At 40.3% G+C, this 17,674-nt stretch overlaps 2 protein-coding genes across 4 annotated transcripts in view; both read right to left on the bottom strand.

Annotated features, from left to right (window-relative positions):
- Nucleotides 1-14,083, bottom strand: part of LOC107656905 (cyclin-dependent kinase inhibitor 1-like) — a 17,778-nt gene extending 3,695 nt beyond the window's left edge. The window contains exons 1-2 of one of the 2 annotated variants that reach the window (XM_016444851.1): nucleotides 13,559-14,083; nucleotides 12,260-12,335 (exon numbers count right to left, since the gene is read on the bottom strand). In XM_016444851.1, coding sequence (XP_016300337.1) covers nucleotides 12,280-12,335; nucleotides 13,559-13,928 — 426 coding nt within the window. In that variant the 5' untranslated portion in view covers nucleotides 13,929-14,083 and the 3' untranslated portion in view covers nucleotides 12,260-12,279. Of the gene's footprint in view, nucleotides 1-12,189; nucleotides 12,336-13,558 lie in introns of those variants that run through there. The other variant, XM_016444850.1, reaches the window with a different exon arrangement.
- On the bottom strand, nucleotides 2,213-9,361 carry tmcc2 (transmembrane and coiled-coil domain family 2). 2 transcript variants are annotated; one of them, XM_016444849.1, is made up of 5 exons: nucleotides 9,020-9,361; nucleotides 7,676-8,038; nucleotides 4,434-5,023; nucleotides 3,810-3,945; nucleotides 2,213-2,791 (listed from the first exon to the last, which is right to left on the bottom strand). In XM_016444849.1, the coding sequence occupies exons 1-5, from the start codon at nucleotides 9,020-9,022 to the stop codon at nucleotides 2,492-2,494; spliced, it is 1,392 nt and encodes a 463-aa protein (XP_016300335.1). In that variant the 5' UTR covers nucleotides 9,023-9,361; the 3' UTR covers nucleotides 2,213-2,491. The 2 variants fall into 2 exon arrangements, with proteins under 2 accessions (XP_016300335.1, XP_016300334.1); XM_016444848.1 differs by lacking the exon at nucleotides 9,020-9,361 and having other exon boundaries at nucleotides 7,676-9,009.
- Nucleotides 14,084-17,674: the final 3,591 nt, after the last annotated feature.

Here is a 17,674-nt window from a genome sequence, read left to right as displayed (position 1 = left end):
ATGTGTGCATGAACGGGACGCGGACGACGCAGGATGGTTCGGGAGACCAGACACCTCTGGGTGGGAAATTTACCCGAACATGTTCGCGAGGAGAAGATTGTGGAGCATTTTAAACGGTGAGTTACACAAGCAGCGACGCGGCCTGGCGCGGACACAACCCGCCTCAGCGCGCGATGGCGGAAAACCAGCGATGAAGCGCCGACGAGAGCCGTTTAAAACACCGGAACGAGCCGCAGACGCGATTTAACGGGGAGTTCAGAAACACAGCGAATCCGTCTCCGACGAGTTAAGCAGCTAGCTTCGGGGAGCGGCGAGTGTTTGTGTGCGTGTTAGCGGTTAGCTCGCTGCTAGCGCTGAGCCGGTTTAGCAGCGGGAACCGATTCCGTCCGAAGAAACAGAAACTCGCTCGAGAATCTGCCGTTGCGTGTAACACAATAACCGCTGTGTTCCTGAAGTACAACGAAGCTCTGGACGTCCATGTCCGTGGAGTGAACTGAATCAGTGTACTGTGTGAAATCGCTTTGAGATCGTAGTGTGAACGGGAGTATTCCTATTTTAGTCGCATTATCGTAGCGCAGCACAGACATGCACACCTTAATCAGGATACACACACGGCTAACTAAAGAGAAACGCCGTCATCTGCTGGCACGTATAGCATGCCAAATAGTTAACTGCACTTGAAGCGGGCCTAAAATTAAAAACGAAACACCCAAAACTGTACATGGCACAATAACGAAGACCAACTATATGTCGATATGTGAAACTGTGGAGGGCGTGGCGTGGGGACGTAATGACCGTTAATAGATCTATGTACTGGAACATGAAAGGATTCTAAAAGCAACTCGTGTCAACACCTTAATCATAATATTGCCTTATTCAGAATAAGGTAAATAATTAGATTACTGATGTCCATGTAAACATTAACTGCATCCCAATTGATGCACTTATTCAGCATGTACTTATGCACTATATACTGAACGTAGTGTATAAATTATATAAGGATAGTTGGTCATTCATACTCTGAGTGATAGCTCCGCCCCCTTCGCTATGTAATTAAAGCTGCAACACTTTTTATTTTTGTAATCTTCGGTGTGAATGCACTACTCGCACTATTTATACCACAAAACGTCATAGAATAGTGCATAGGTACGTGATTTGGGACGCACCTAATGTCATTGTCAGCTGTTAAACGAACATAAGGTCCAAAGGCCCGTTCACACCAAGGACGAAAACGATAAAGATATAGTTCTAAAAATCGTTCTCAATATTAAAGAATAGCAGAGTCCACACCACAGCTATAACGATAAAGACAAAGAGAAACGATATCGTTGGAATCACTTTTAGAACGATTTTTTCCAGCTGATGAACGATACAAACACTGACAGCCAATCAGAATCCATCCTGCTGTAACGAGCTGGAGAATTTAAAGCGGCAGACGCGCGTGTGCTTAGAATAAACAGACGATATCGTCCTCTGGCGTGGATGGTAATATCGTTATCTTTATAGTTATCGATCTTGGTGTGAATGGGGCTTAAAAGTTCAGAAAGTGAATTTTGACATTTAAAAAAACATCACACTTCCTCTCAGGTTGACCTAGGGCTGCACGATAAATCGAAATGAAATCACGATTAGGCAAAAGTTGTGATAGTCATGCGCATCTCGTGAGTGAAGCACGGTTCTGTGATTAGTAGTAAATCTTCATCTGAAGGCCAGAGAAACTCAGAAGAAACCCAGGAAATAGCGCTAGCTGAATAAACAGAAGATTTAACTGCTTTCATTGATTCAGCGAGACTAATAAACACACGACTGCGACAATGTATGGTTTATCTGAGTTCTTCTTATTATAATGTTTATTATAATAAAGTATATAATAATGCAATGCCTTTATCGCTGCTTAGAATACTATGAAATATGTTGCATGCCTTATTCTGTGTAAGAAGCCACATCATCTCACAGAAGGATTTATTACAAACACTCGACTGACGTTATGAAGTGAGTTTGGAGTAAAAACATCTTATTAAATGTGGTGCTTTCAGATGGAGCAGCGTTTACAACACAGAGCCATAGTTCACGGAGAAGCTACGCAAACAGCTGTCATTATCGCGAACGATTTCTTCTATTTCATAATCGCACGATTTATATCGTCTGCGATTTTTTTTTTTTTTTGCGTAGCTTGTCAGTGAACTACGGCTCTGTGTAGTAAATGCTGCTCCATCTGAAAGCACTTGATGGAGATTTACTACTGATTATAGAACCGAAGATGCGCTTCCTTATTAATCGCACAGCCCTAAAAGAAACCCATTCAGAAGGAAAAGACAGGAAATGTAGAGCCATGGCCTATAGCACCATCTTCAGGCCACGTATCTCCTTACTGAAGCCATGGATGGATCTTTCTTGTACGTCCTTCAAGGTCTCACCCACTTCTGGTACGATGGAAGGGATGCGTCACAGTTAGAGTTTAAGTTCTGGATGTGTGTTTAGTTCACGTTCTTCAGCTGGGCAACAGGCAGAGCTCAAGCCAATCCCAGTGTTTCCACAGTGTGACCAGGAAGAGCACAAGGGCGAGGGTGGCACCGACCCGGGCGCGCGTCTTCATGAGGGGCGTGATGAAGTTGGCCATGGTGGAGACGAACACCAGCAGTACCGCCATCAGGGCCAGGATGACGTTGATGAGTTTTCCCAGCAGAGCTCGGGCATTCGCGTTCTCCACGCCCTCCAGCTGCACCACCTGCTGCTGTTGCTGCTGCAGCTCCAGTTTGGTAATGCGGGTGAGGCAGGACTCTACTGCTTCCTGCGGGCAAACACACACACACACTTGGGTTGTAACACTCAGGACTTTCTCTGGAGTGCCCAAAGTCATCGGAATAGACCTTTATCACACCTCCTATATCCGGTAAGTGAAGCAGTGTATCGCCACTTCCGATCCCATTGCAATGCAAATTAAGCGTATAACAGGGCTCCAGACTGCGACCATTTTTTCTGCCTGTGCGACTAGATTTTGTGTGCGGTTGCACTGGCGCGACCACCGCGTTGTTCAACTCGTAAACGCTGCCATTTCTGTTGCATATGAGAAACATCAAACGGCAAACGAAACTGAAAGCGTAACGAAACTGCGCTACTCGTTTGAACTGCGCAGCGCTTCGAGTGTAGAGCCTGGTTTATACTCGCCGCATAAGCACGAGAGCGAAGCTGCGTGCAGCAAAAATTACACAAATACTGAGGAAACGATGGATGGTTTTCACGCGAAAGTAAAGTAAAAGACCGCTTCTTAAACCAGAGAAGGTGAACATGTTTGTATTCTTGTGGGGAAAAACATGCGAGCGCTGTCACTGACAGCATGTTTAGTTTTACTTTTCTTTTTGTTTTCGTTTTGAAAAGCTTGTTATCTTTGCTGTTTACCTCACGTTACGCTATGGAGGCTCTCTTTTATTTATTTATTTGATTCCTCAGTGTTTGCTAAACGTTCTGTAATTTATTAGTCGGTGTACAATACAGCATGTGGTGTATGCCATGCCTCGTCTCATTCGTTTTTGTTAATAAACGTTAGTAAACGTTGTTCTCTTCAATTCTCTGGAAGGAAATGGTGCTTTAGTCGCAAATGTTTTATGCGATATTCCAATTTTGCGCATAAGTTTAATTCGTAACTTTGGAAGGAAACATAGCTTGTGATTAGCTGCTTCAGGTGTTTTTAATTTGCATTGAAAGCTAAACTCTGCAGGACAGTGGCCCTCCAGGAGCAGGATTGGACACCCTTGCTTTTTAAGGTTGGAAACTTGCACATTTGCGCACTCTTTGTTATTGGTGGTCACCTGGATGTCTCGCGCTCTTTCGTACGACTGGTACGCCACTTTCTCCTCCATGCTGGCCAGCTCCTGCTTCAGATTGCTCATCTCGTTCTGATGGAGTTCTGTCAAGTCATTGAGTTGCTCTTCCAGACGCTCGTATCTGGAGGAGAGAGAGGAGACATATGTGACCCTGGAGCACAAGAGCAGTCTTAAGTCGCTGGGGTATATTTGTAGCAATAGCCAAAATTATAGGGTCAAAATTATACATTTTTCTTTTATGCCAAAAATCATTAGGATATTAGGTAAAGATCACGTTTCATGAAGATATTTTGTAAATTTCCTACTGTAAATATATCAAAACTTAATTTTTGATTAGTAATATGCATTGCCAAGAACTTCATTTGGACAACTTTAAAGGCGATTTTCTCAGATTCCAGATTTTCAAATAGTTGTATCTCAGCCAAATATTGTTCTATCCTAGCAAACCATACATCAATGGAAAGCGTATGTATTCAGCTTTCAGGTGATGTATAAACCTCAATTGCGAAAAATCGACCCTTATGACTGGTTTTGTGCTCCAGGGTCACGATATCCCTGAAGATCTGGCTCCGGAGAGCGTTGGATTTGCCATAGGTGCTGCAGTCTTACCTGTATCGCTCCTCCTGCAAGCACTGGGTCATGTAGCTGTAGTCGCTTTGCAGTTGCGCTTTCATGTCCTCGATGGCGTCCTCCATATGCACCTGACCGACTTTGATCTCCTGCAGGCCTTCCAGAAGGGCATCCCAAGAGGAAGACGAGGAGTGGTGGTGATGATGGTGGTGGTGATGTCCGTCCAGTCGCGGGCTGCCCATTGCCGCTCCCGCCCCGCCGGAGTTGCTTCCACCCGCCGAGCCGGAAGTTGCGCTGGAGCACTCGTCGTCGCTGCCGTATTTGGGGCTGGAGACCAGCGTGGCGCTGCCACTCAGAGCTCTGGGCGTCTCCTCCGTGTGCCCATCCTCCAGAGTGTCCTTCAGGTGGGCGATGTTGTCAGCGCTGCCAAACTTGTTGCGGATGAGACTGGCGAACTCTCGGGGTTTTGAGACGACGGCGGTGTGCGTGAGTGCAGAGACTCCGCCCTTGACTTCTTTCACCACGCCCCCTCCAAAACCACTGATTCCCGCTCGCATATTGGCACGTACGTCCTTCAGCCCCTGCTGCATGTCCCTCAAGACGTCTTTGGGCTGTCGCGCAGGACCATTCTGCAGAACAGGGAATAGACGTCATTACTCTAGAACAGGGGTGTCAAACTCAATTCCTGGAGGGCCGGAACCCTGCAGAGTTTAGATTAAACTCTAATTAAACACACCTGATCTAACTAATCAAGTCCTTCAGACCTATTTGAAAACTACATGGTATGCGTGTTGGAGCAGGGTTGGAACAAAACTCTGCAGGGCTCCAGCCCTCCAGGAATTGAGTTTGAAACCCCTGCTCTAGAAGGATAGGCAGCATCAGTCCTGGAGTGCCGATGTTCCGCAGAGTTTAGCTCCAACCCTGAAAAAAACTCATCTGCCTGTTATACCATGTCCTAACTACACGTGACGCGACAAGATTCCAGCGACAAGCAGTTTGGGTGTCCACACCAGACGCGATAAGACTCAATCAAATATCACAGCCAATCAGAAGCGTGTGTGGGCGGAGCCTCTCTGAAAGCGCACTGCACTCGAAACGAAATTGATACGTTTATAATCTAATTCATAAATATTAAACCTTTTTAACATTATTAAATGTGCATACTGAGTGACTAATGCCATCTTTGTATGGAATACGCTTGTTTGTTTGCATTGTCTTAACGTACATCTTTGCTTTAATTTATTAACTATCTGTTGTTGCTTTTTAGTATGGCTATAAGGTGATGATATTCAAACTCACATTAGACACGTTTAACTTTGAATAAAGCACATAATCACCTGAGATTACTACTGTCATATAGTTTGTATATTGTTGTTCCAGCCGCGACATCGTGGAAATAGAAACCGTTTATAACATAGAAATTTCGCATGTCGCCGTCGCGGCTAGTTAGGACAAAAACTCAGATTAACATGGAAAAGATATCTTTTATCGCGTGTTGTGGCGTCGCGTGTAGTTAAGACACGGTGTTATGGGTGGGAATCACCAGAGGCCCCACGATACGATATTATCATGATACAATATTATTGCGATTTTAAATATATTGCGATAACCTGCAAAAATATATTGCAATTTATTACCTTTTTTCCAACTTTAAATGATGTCCCCAAAAGAAAACTTTGGCAACATCTGTTTTAACTAAAAATAAACATTTCTCAGTTTGTTCATCTCACTTCAATTTTATTGCTGCAGTGCAAAATGGGATTGTCATAAATGTTGTATGCACCTGGCAAACTCAACTATTTGTATTACAGTCTAGTCTAGTCCACCTTAATTAAATGTAAACAGGTATGCACTGCTGTGCTACTACAGGTATTTTGAACAGTGCAACTTGAACTTGTACTAAAAAGTTGTGCAGACCCTTCAGCAATTGGGGCATTTGAAAGTAAATTACTGGTAACACTTTATTTTGATAGTCCACTTCAGACATTCTACTAACACTAAGTAACTTTGCAACTACATGTCAACTAGCAGTCAATAGAGTATTAGTAGACTGTCTGCTTAATATCTTCTAACACTTTATATTGATGGGTCCACAACATACAACATGCTGACTATGAGAAACTTTGTAAGTACATGTCAACTTATTCTACTAACCCTAAACCTGTCCTAACAGTCTACTCTGAGAGTTAGTAGACATGTAGTTGCAAATGAAGTTAGTAGAGTATTAGTAGACTGTCTGCTTAATATCTTCTAACACGTTCTTTGTCAACTTATTCTACTAACCCTAAACCTACCCTAACCGTCTACTCTGAGAGTTAGTTGACATGTAGTTGACATGTAGTTACAAAGTTACTTGTAGTTAGTAGAGTGTCTAAAGTGGACTATCGAAATAAAGTGTAACCAAATTACTGTTAAATTTAAAATGAATAAATAACACAGACTTTAAACGCGGTTTTCCTGATAACTTTTCATCGATACAGTATTGCTGTGGAAAATATCGCGATACTATGCTGTATCGATTTTTTTAAATCGTCTTTCATGCCAAGAACTGCTCCTATTTTCTGCATAATGATGCATTTAAAAGTTAACGACCAAACGGATGTTTATAAAAGGTCACATTGCTGTTGCAGATGAAATATAACACAGATACCAGGTTAAATTACCAGGTTAAATGTTGATTATTAGTAACTCAAACCCCTTTATCTAAACCTCTCTACCTAACCGTCGATCGCGCACATTTGTAGTTTTATTCGTTTTTGTAGTTCTGGACCGAATCCTTTGCCAAAGCGCAATGGATTGTGGGCAATATTAGCCATTAGAGTGTGCACGGATCTACACTTCAAAAATTGAGCTGAAATAGTAGACCCAGGGGCACCTCTATGGTTTGTAGGCCCCCTGAACAGTATATTTACTCGGGGGGCCCCCCTCGGTAACAGCCGCGTTCCGGAGGGGGGGCCCCCTTTAACACCGGGCCCTTGGAATTGTCCTAACCCCCCCCTTACGGCACCCCCAAGTAGACTATCCAGAGACTTTTGGCATACTTTTTTCAACATACTATGCTTTGGGACACACTTATTCTATTCTCACATACTATTTAGGGTGGACAGTATGAACATTGGGACACAGGGTTAGTGATCCTGAAGACCTCGATTAGCTTTTTCAGGTGTGCTTGATTAGGGTTGGAGCTAAACTCTGCAGGACAGTGGCAATCCAGGACCGACGTTGCCTATCCCCGCTCTAGAAAATGCAGTTGGACAAAACGCACATGCATGTGAAATTACCTGCTCGATCTCTTTGAGTTTCTTGTGGTAGTGCTCGAGCTTCTTGTGCAAGTGTGCAATAATCTGCGCAGACTTCTGGTTCTTCTTCTCAAACACCTGTTTGATGCGCAACGCCTGCTGTTTGTCCGCATTGTGGGCCAGTTTGAGATACTCGGCCACATTATCGTCACGGGCCTCCTGTTCCACGCGGATCTGTTCGGTGATCTTCAGGATCTTCTGCTGCAGGTGTTCCAGCGCCGCTCGTGTTCTCTGGACCTCGCCGCCTGCCCCGTCTAACCCTGCCTCCACGCTGATGTTCCCGTCTGACCCGCCATGGCTCACGGAGGGCGGTAGACTGAGAGTGGACACTTCGCTTTTATCCAGCTGCATGCACACAATGAAAACATAAGTTGCGCTGTCATGCCACGTAAACATCTGATATGAAACCACACTATTTAACAGCTCTGTCATTTGAGTGAGTGGTCACGTCTGTTTACAAGCTGAACAAAAACTCCCACGCTCAGAGTGAGAGAGACGCGGCGTGACCCACTTTCGTTCTGAAAATATCTCTACGTGCACAACATCACACTAAATGTATAAACAATCTGAAACAGTAAGCGCATGTCCTCGGTGCACGATAGACAGCACACTGTAGGACAGTAACTATGCATCTGAAATGAATCATTCATAAATGCAACGTTGCAATTCACTCCCAAAACAAGCTGGATGAATGAATGACACGCACGATACAAAGCAAATCTCAACCTGCAATACCTCAACTGTAAACAAATAATCATGCATGACAAAATGCACACATGCATGAAAAGATGCATGGTCTGCATGTGTGTTCAGAGTCGCACTGACACAGCAGGGTTTCACGAGAGGTTACTGCAGGCCATGCATCTTCACATGCATGCAACCTGCACACATGGTATGCGTGTTTCTCTGAGACCAGGTTTGTTGTGTTACATACACATGCATGCACACACACGCAGCAGGGCTCCTCTAAAGGTTAGCGCAGTCCATGCATCTTTTAACGCTTGTGAATCTGAGTCATGTCACCTGCTGAGAGCATGCGCGTGTGTGTGCGATCTACAGGCTGCTGATGATGGACGCATTTAGAAAGTAGGTTGGAGCTGAGCGATGGGGGACAGCAAACACACACACACACACACGCATGCATGCAGCGTAAATCAGGGATGTGTGTCAGATGACAGTGGGCGAGTTAAACACATGAGAACAAATCTGCAGCTGACTTGTGACATGCAGAACAGCGTGTGAGAGAGAGACAGACGGGTGATGATGGATAGATGGATGGATGGATGGTACAACACAGGAACAGAAGATTAATTTGCGATAAATTACCATAGTCTTCAGTCCAGGGTGTGCAGCTTGACTGCAGAGACGTGTAAGAGGGCCATATCCCTCCTGTCTCTCTCTCTCTCTCTCTGTCTGTTCACCCCTCCCCTTCTCCTTTAGCTGTCTATCTCTCGCTCCAGTCTGTCATGGTTCATGCTAGAGTCAATATCGGCTGCGGTTTCGTGTCTCTCATCTTTGTCTCGCCTGTATCTCAGTATTCTCGTCTCTCCGGCCGTGTGTTTGTCTGAGTGTTTCGACGAGGCTGTGGAGCAGATGAGCAGAGGGGGAGGGGAGTTCAGCGGAGCATGCGTCACACACACACACACACACACACACACACACTGCAGCGCTTGCATACACACACTCACAGCTTAAACTGTCTATGTGTGTGTGTGTGTTTCACAGTGATAAACGCATTTTTAAACGCACATATCCATGTGTGGGGGGGGGGGGCCAGGACATGTCCCAAACAGACAGAGGGGCTGATGGGAAACGCTGATATCAGTCTCATAGCAACAAGCTTCATAACAACTGGGTCACTACGTTGAAGGTGTGCTACACACATAAACTCGAGCTACACACGTGTGACGCGTAGCTGAGGTTACTCTTTTCTTATTTAAAGGAATATTTTGCTTTAAATAACACAAATGGCTTCTCTAGCATTACAATAAGGTTGATTCGTCCCACGGTGCGCATCTGTTAACAAATGGGAAACAGAAATGCGCGTACAATGCAAAAATAAAGGTTTAAAATACGCTAACGTCAACATGAAATTTCGAAATTTATTGAATTAATTTATTTACTGAATGTTGCTGGTCTGATTGTGAACAATTGTTTTTCTAAAGACAAAATTCAAATTCAGAACTGGCTCCGCCTCCTTTACGTAACCCAAGCAACGTTAACGTTAAAAATGGTAACTAATAGTTGGATATCTATGAAGTCATTGTTTCCTGAATCTAGCTAATTAACGCAGTAATTTAACGCCATTTAATAAATTGCAATAAAGAAAAAAGCGTTAACACTGGGATACTTGTATTTTTAAATACAGGTTATTCGACATCACATGATGGAAGTAAAATTCAGTTTCACATTGACTTTTAACATAACACGTTAGCTTTATTTACTTGATTCACTTACCAGTCCAGAGAAAGTGTCGATTAGCACTACATTAGTAACACACTAGCAGAAAAACAGACCTAGAAGTACCCAACTAACAAAAATGTTCTAAAAACTTTTTGCTAACGTTTCCATTAAGTCCTGAAAATGTTATTTCTGATGTTCTGTGAATATTCGAAACATCCAGTTTTTAAAAAAAAAAAAATTTCTTGTTTATACAAAGGTCAAGAGAACAATCCATTTGATCATTTTGCAAACATTATGTGAATGTTAAATTTGAATGTTCTCTCAACGTTCTGAAACAAGCAGTAACATTTAAAAAACATGTTAGATGAACATCCAACCAATGTTTCAGAAACGGTTCCATGAATGATGTACGATGTTTTTATGCTAACGTTTTGAGAACATTATTAACGACCAGATAATTCTGAACAAACGTTCTATCAACGTTACTGTAAGAACGTTTGTTCATAACTTTGAGAGAACCTTGCAAGAACGTTCTGAAAACATTTCCTGTTAGGTGGGTAGTTTTATCACAAAATGCATGTTTTGTATAGACTCAAAAGATTGAATATTTAAAGGAATTATTTATTTGTAGAAATCAATTGCACATGCCAGAGTTTCTCTTTATAAACAGCTTTATTACAAGAACAATTACATGTCAATCTACAATACAATATTTATCCGTAAAATAAATACACCATATATTCTGAGCTCTTTAACAATAACAGACCTGTGCAAGATACACTACTCAAAATAATAAGTGCAATTTTCCATCGACGGCGAATAATCCGGATATTAACAGGATATTTACAGACAGGTCGCAGAAATCTACAAGTATCAGGATATGAGAATGATCACAAAGCATGAACAGATTCAATTAACGTTTGCTGGAATGCGAAACTTGAGAAACTGAATATATCCAGCATCTCAATTAGTGAATGTGGAAAGCTCAGAGTTCGTATCTATGATTGCGTTTATTTCAAACAAACGTTACTTGTATTTCAGTGACTACAAGTAAAACAGAGTGTTTGTAAATATGCTGTAGTTGCAGTGGCGTTCACGGAACACGAGCAGAACCAATTTCTGAGCAAAACATTCATATGCAATTTACAAAGAATTCGTAGAGAATTCATTCCGCTCGTGTTTCACGAACGACGCCAAGTGTTTGTCAATAATTTTACGTTGTAAAAACGTAATTGTAGCTCCTTTATGAGAGTTGTGCGAGAACATGCTGTCAGCTTAGAAGGGTTAGAATTATAAATAACTTTTATATGTAAAAAAAACAAAAACACATTTGGCACCAAATGTTAGTTTTTAAAATTAGCTACAAGTAGGGCTGGGCCTTTTCATGCGCATCTCGTCAGTAAAGCCGCTCCATCTGTTAGTAGTAAATCTCCAGCACGTGCGTTCAGATGGAGCGGCATTTACTACACAGAGCCGTAGTTCACCGACAAGCTACACAAAATCGCAGGCGATTCATTGCCGATTTTAAACGCGATTTTATGTAGCTTGTCGGTGAACTACGGCTCTGTGTAGTAAATGCCGCTCCATCTGAAAGCACGTGCTGGAGATTTACTACCAGAAGTGGCTTTACTGACGAGATGCGCATGAAAATCGCATTCTATTTTTTGCACAGCCCTAGCTACAAGTATTGTGCAATAAAGCAATACATTTGTACACATGGACACTGAAAAATCAGTCGTATTGTTCATAATGAAATTCTTTCGTAATAATTTTGTGGTCCCGCTGAGAGACAAATTCTGAAATCTTTCCAGAATCTTTTATCCCCCTCCACAGTCGATTTAAAGGGATTTTAACGCATTTTCTTTAACGGAAAATTGTATAAATGTAAACCATTGACATGCAAACATAAACAGGAAGAGGAAATGACAGAGAAGCAATGTCCTATTAATGAATAACATTCAAAAAACATGATGGAAGATGGAAAATAAGTTCTGGAACAGTCTGTTGCGTGTTTCTTGCGTTCGGTCCGGACCAAACGGCGCAACGGAAAAATGCTACGAATGATTGTTTCGAGTTCTTGAGAGGATGAAGGTAGATGATGGCGTAGAAAAACAGTGTTCCTCCTATGAGGACAAGAGTCCAGACGAGACACACTAGCGTTCCTGAGTGTGTGTGTGTGTGTGTTATTGTCCTGATTTGCGGGGTGTAGCCACCCCTCTCTTCTTCGCCAGGTAGAAATCTGTTTGGATAAGAGAGAGAGAGAGAGATGAAAATGCTTCTATTATTAGTCAAACTCTCATGCACGCCTTCGTTTAGCAGACGTTATTACTCAACATCTCTCAAAACGTCCAAGTCATATCTCACTCCTGTTCTAAAACTATTACATTTAAAACTTTAAAAATACGTCACACTACTCGCATGTTAATTAAAGAGCCTTCTTTCAATTCTGATGCAAAAACAAATCTCATTATGCATTCAAATATTTAGCTTTGTGACTTTCTTTTAGTCTTTCCCTCATATTAGATAAGAATTAGCTGATAATACTATGATTATTCAAATCAGCATAAATTACAGATTGTTGTTATTGTTACTTAATAACTAAAAATACAAAAAATAATAACATACATAAAATTAAAAAGTGAAATATATATAAAAAAAATATATAAAATATGAGATGAAACAGAAATCTAAAATAAATATTTAATTAACTAAAAATGAAATAACTACATGTAGTAATTTAAACAAAAAAAATTATAAAAATTACTATTTTAAAACTAAAAATGAAAACAATTAACATGTCACTGCATTGTGCATTATTCACATGATAATTAAAAACAATTTTCTCTGAATTCTGATATAAACATTTTTTTTTTTTTTAAACTCATGCATCCAAATAGTTTAGTTTTCGAATCTTCTTTTAGTTTGTTTCGTAATGACACCAAATGAATTACATACCGTTGGTACTGTTACTAAAACTAAAACTACAAAAAGATTTCTGGTGATTGAAATAGATCTGAAACAAATAAAAATAAAATACAAATATTAGATGAAAAACGTCAAAAACTTGCTTAGCGTTGGATACTAAATTAAATAAACATGTTTGAGTTTAAATACTAAAATGACTAAAACCAACACTGAAATACACAAACAGAAATACTAAAGGCTTTGATTTAAGTTTTAGTATTTTAGTTAAATTAATTGCTAAATTAGTAGCCTATTTGTTGAAATTTACTACATTTAAGAAAACAAGTGAAAATTAAAAATAAATACGAAAACTTAAAAAATAAAGCGAATTTAAAATAAACGCACAAATTTTACAATTCGAATAACATTTGAATATTTCGTTCTTTTTAACTGCTTATTTCCGAGTCCCAAACATAACTTCCGTTTTCTTTGTGCGGCATTCGAACAGATTTTTGAGATTCTTTAATGAATGCGTCTGTTTGGCTCCGCCCCCCTCACCTGTGATATTGGTCTGTTTCCTCTTCAGCTCGGTCCTCTTTTCTGGCGTTTTCTCCACGTTCTGCGGGACAATGCTGTATCTCTTCGGGGTTCTGGGGACGAGGTCCGGCGCGGTACAAGACGGGCACCTTGAACCCGGACACGCCCTCCCACTGGAAGTCTCCGCCCACAAGAGGCGTCTCAGTGGCGAAGTCGAGCCCCAGCGGTGAGACGCCTCCTCTAGGTCTCTCCTCAGAGCGTCGTGGTACTCCAGCTGGAGCTGCTCGCGATCCACAGGACCGAAGAGGGTCCACCGCGCCACGCCGTTCCCGAGAGCCCGCAGGATCCGCTTGTGCATCACCATCACCTCAAGCTGCATCAGAAAACACATGATTACAGTCGCTGAACTCTGTCAGACTGCATTCAGTGGCTCTGTATTTAAGGGCTGAAGTGAGTCATGATCGCAGGGATATGTGAGGGCATGTTCCTCCGGATCACACCTTTGACCAGCAGAAGGAGCCGCACATAATGATAATCATTTCCCTAAATCAGCGGTGCCCAAACTCGGTCCTGGAGGGCCGGTGTCCTGCAGAGTTTAGCTCCAACTTGCCTCAACACACCTGCCTTCACGTTTCTAGTATGCCTAGTAAGAGCTTGATTAGCTGGTTCAGGTGCGTTTAATTGGGGTTGGAGCTAAACTCTTCAGGACACCGGCCCTCCAGGACCGAGTTTGGGCACCCATGCCCTAAATCCTCATTACGGTGATGCAAAAAAAAATTCTCTTTATGCCTCCAGATGTATAAGTTTTGTGACTCTAATTTTTATTATAATTATTACTTTTTAATGTTAGATCAAAATTGCTCTTTTTAAATCGGCATAAATTACTGATCGTTGTTATTGTCGCTTCTTACATTTCTGGCGACTGAATTAGATCTGAAATAAAATGTTAGATGAAAAACCTGACTTTTAAAAACGTAAACTTAAAAATGTTGCCTTATGCACGAGTTTAAGTTGAAGTAACAAAATTACTAAAAGGAAATAAAATAAATTAAATCTACAAATAATTTTAACAAATTGACAAAAGGACATAAAGTAACAAAATAAAATATTGAATATAATACAATATTAAATAAACTAAAATAACTAAATATACTAATATTTATATAATAATATTTTAGCTTTTTTTCCTTGCTTATTTCCAAATCTTACACACACATACACTCATATATATATATACATACATACACACATATATACATATATATATATATATACCCCCCCCATGTATGACTGATGTCTCACTCTCACTTTACTCGCTATTTATGAAATGTTCTTGTGGGTCTAGAGTATTCATACAAAACAACTGCTAAACTAACTGTACGTTTCGCTAACATAATACTCGATTCAATACAATAAACGTAAAGTAATAACTGTGACATTCTTACTATGACAGCACTGACAAATCAGCATCTCACACTCGAGCCCGAAGTTCACACCTGTCATATTTTACTTAATAAATCAATAAATAATCAATTAATTTCCTATAATAAGATTTTCACTGCACTTCTGATTCCCTCTTGGTTAATATGAAGGAGTGTGCAGCTCGATTCAAAACAGCGGCGGGAAACCGAACGCTTGTTTGATTGGTCAGAAGTGACACGGACACGCCCACTCTCTCCTCAGTCCACGTGACCGTGAAGCTCGTGTATGCCGGTGGAAACACGTTGCGATCAGGTACACTTCACAATAACATTCAATCAGCGGTCAAAAATCACGAGCCACGATGATCCGTTCAACTTAACGTTACAGGGAACGTTTTCGGTTAGAGTTCGTCTTGAGATGTTAGTTTACACGATAATTGTTATTTTAAAGAAACACTAAGAGACTTAGTTTTATAATTAGCTTGCATAGACCGAATCCAACAGGTGTTGTGATAAACGATAACAGCGTACAGGCAAACGTTATGAACGTGCAAAATGATGTAAACATGCAACTTGCATGGTTTTTTAGCTTCTGGAGCGTGTGGAAAAGTCAACCAAGTAAACTCGCTGTTTGCAGGGTAATAGCCTACGGCGGTATTGAGTTTAAAACAAAACTTAAGAAGAGTCTTGAGGCGAAAGCGTCGCGTAACTCAGTTCCAGACTAAAGGAACCGTTGATTCCAGACGTTCTGCTGCTGCTGACTGGACTTTCAGAACTTTTATAAACTCCGGTGGGCGGGGCCTCGTGAGCCAGCACGTGAGCACGTGTGCAGCGTAAACGCGCCTTCATCAGGACATTCCAGTTGATCGGTGGCACAGAACAGAACAGAACCTTCAGAACGGAGCGGACCCGCCCAAAACAGACCCGCCGCTATGTTTACACGGTCGCGTGATATTATCTGTTTTAAGTGTTTATTTTCTTTATTTTGTTGTATAGTAAAAAATAAAAAAAAAATCAAATTATTACGTTAAAAAGGAAAACAGTACAGTTCTTTAACATACTGAATCTAGGCTACATTGCAAGAAAGGATGGATCTTATAAAATAAAAACTGTACGCATTTTTCTTTTTTTATTTTAATTATCCAGAAACAGCTTATGCCTATCTTATTCTCAGCTTCCTGTGTTTTTAATGTATCTCTATGCCTTTTTTTTGTTAGTTTTGTTTCTTAGATATTTGTCTGTTAATGAATTAAACTGAAATTGAGATTTATACATCATCTGAAAGCTTAATAATAATAATAATGAGCTTTCCATTGATGTATGGTTAGGCTACATTGCAAGAAAGGATGGATCTTATAAAATAAAAACTGTACGCATTTTTCTTTTTTTATTTTAATTATCCAGAAACAGCTTATGCCTATCTTATTCTCAGCTTCCTGTGTTTTTAATGTATCTCTATGCCTTTTTTTTGTTAGTTTTGTTTCTTAGATATTTGTCTGTTAATGAATTAAACTGAAACTGAGATTTATACATCATCTGAAAGCTTAATAATAATAATAATGAGCTTTCCATTGATGTATGATTTGTTAGGATAGGACAATATTTGATACAACTATTTGAAAATCTGGAATCTGAGGGTGCAAAAAAATCTAAATATTGAGAAAATCATCTTTAAAGTTGTCCAAATTAAGTTCTTAGCAATGCATATTACTAATTAACAATTAAGTTCTTTACTTAATATCCTAATGATTTTTGGCATAAAAGAAAAATGTATAATTTTGACCCATACAATGTATTGTTGGCTATTGCTACAGATATACCCCAGCGACTTCAGACTGCTTTTGTGCTCCAGGGTCACTAATTAAAGAGGGTCCCTGAAAAATAATGAAGCCACGCCCACTTTTTCTCTCAAGTGAGAGTCTCTCAATAGCTCAGTTATTATTACTCAAACTATTCATCTACATCAAATAAAACTTCAATGGAATCTGAGGGTGCAAAAAAATCTAAATATTTGAGAAAATCATCTTTAAAGTTGTCCAAATTAAGTTCTTAGCAATGCATATTACTAATTAACAATTAAGTTCTTTACTTAATATCCTAATGATTTTTGGCATAAAAGAAAAATGTATAATTTTGACCCATACAATGTATTGTTGGCTATTGCTACAGATATACCCCAGCGACTTAACACTGCTTTTGTGCTCCAGGGACACTAATTAAAGAGGGTCCCTGAAAAATAATGAAGCCACGCCCACTTTTTCTCTCAAGTGAGAGGAGTCTCTCAATAGCTCAGTTATTATTACTCAAACTATTCATCTACATCAAATAAAACTTCAAAATTAATACTTAACACAATGAAGCACACAGTTCACTGTACTATAATCCTACATGTCCAGTAGTACCAGAACTAGAAGTGAGACACACACACACACAAAGTAATACGACTTTTTATCTCGCAGTTCAATCAGAAACTCGCAATTCTGAAGCAAAAAGTCACATTTGTTAAATATAAACTCGCAATTGCAAATGGAAAAAAAATGTAATTGCGAGATAAAAGTCGCAATTAGGCCTACTTTTTTAATTACTACTTTTATTTTCACAATTACTTTTTTTTACTGTTACGTTGTTTCGTGCTTGAAAGAACAAATAAAAAACAGAATTGAGAGATATAATTGCAATAAAAAAAAAAAGTCAGAATTCTGGGTTTATATCAGAA

This window comes from Sinocyclocheilus anshuiensis, unplaced genomic scaffold (genome assembly GCF_001515605.1).
Source record: "Sinocyclocheilus anshuiensis isolate Anshui unplaced genomic scaffold, SAMN03320099.WGS_v1.1 scaffold2493, whole genome shotgun sequence".
In the NCBI taxonomy this organism is placed as follows: Eukaryota; Metazoa; Chordata; class Actinopteri; order Cypriniformes; family Cyprinidae; genus Sinocyclocheilus; species Sinocyclocheilus anshuiensis.
This window is presented reverse-complemented; position numbering and strand designations above follow the sequence as displayed.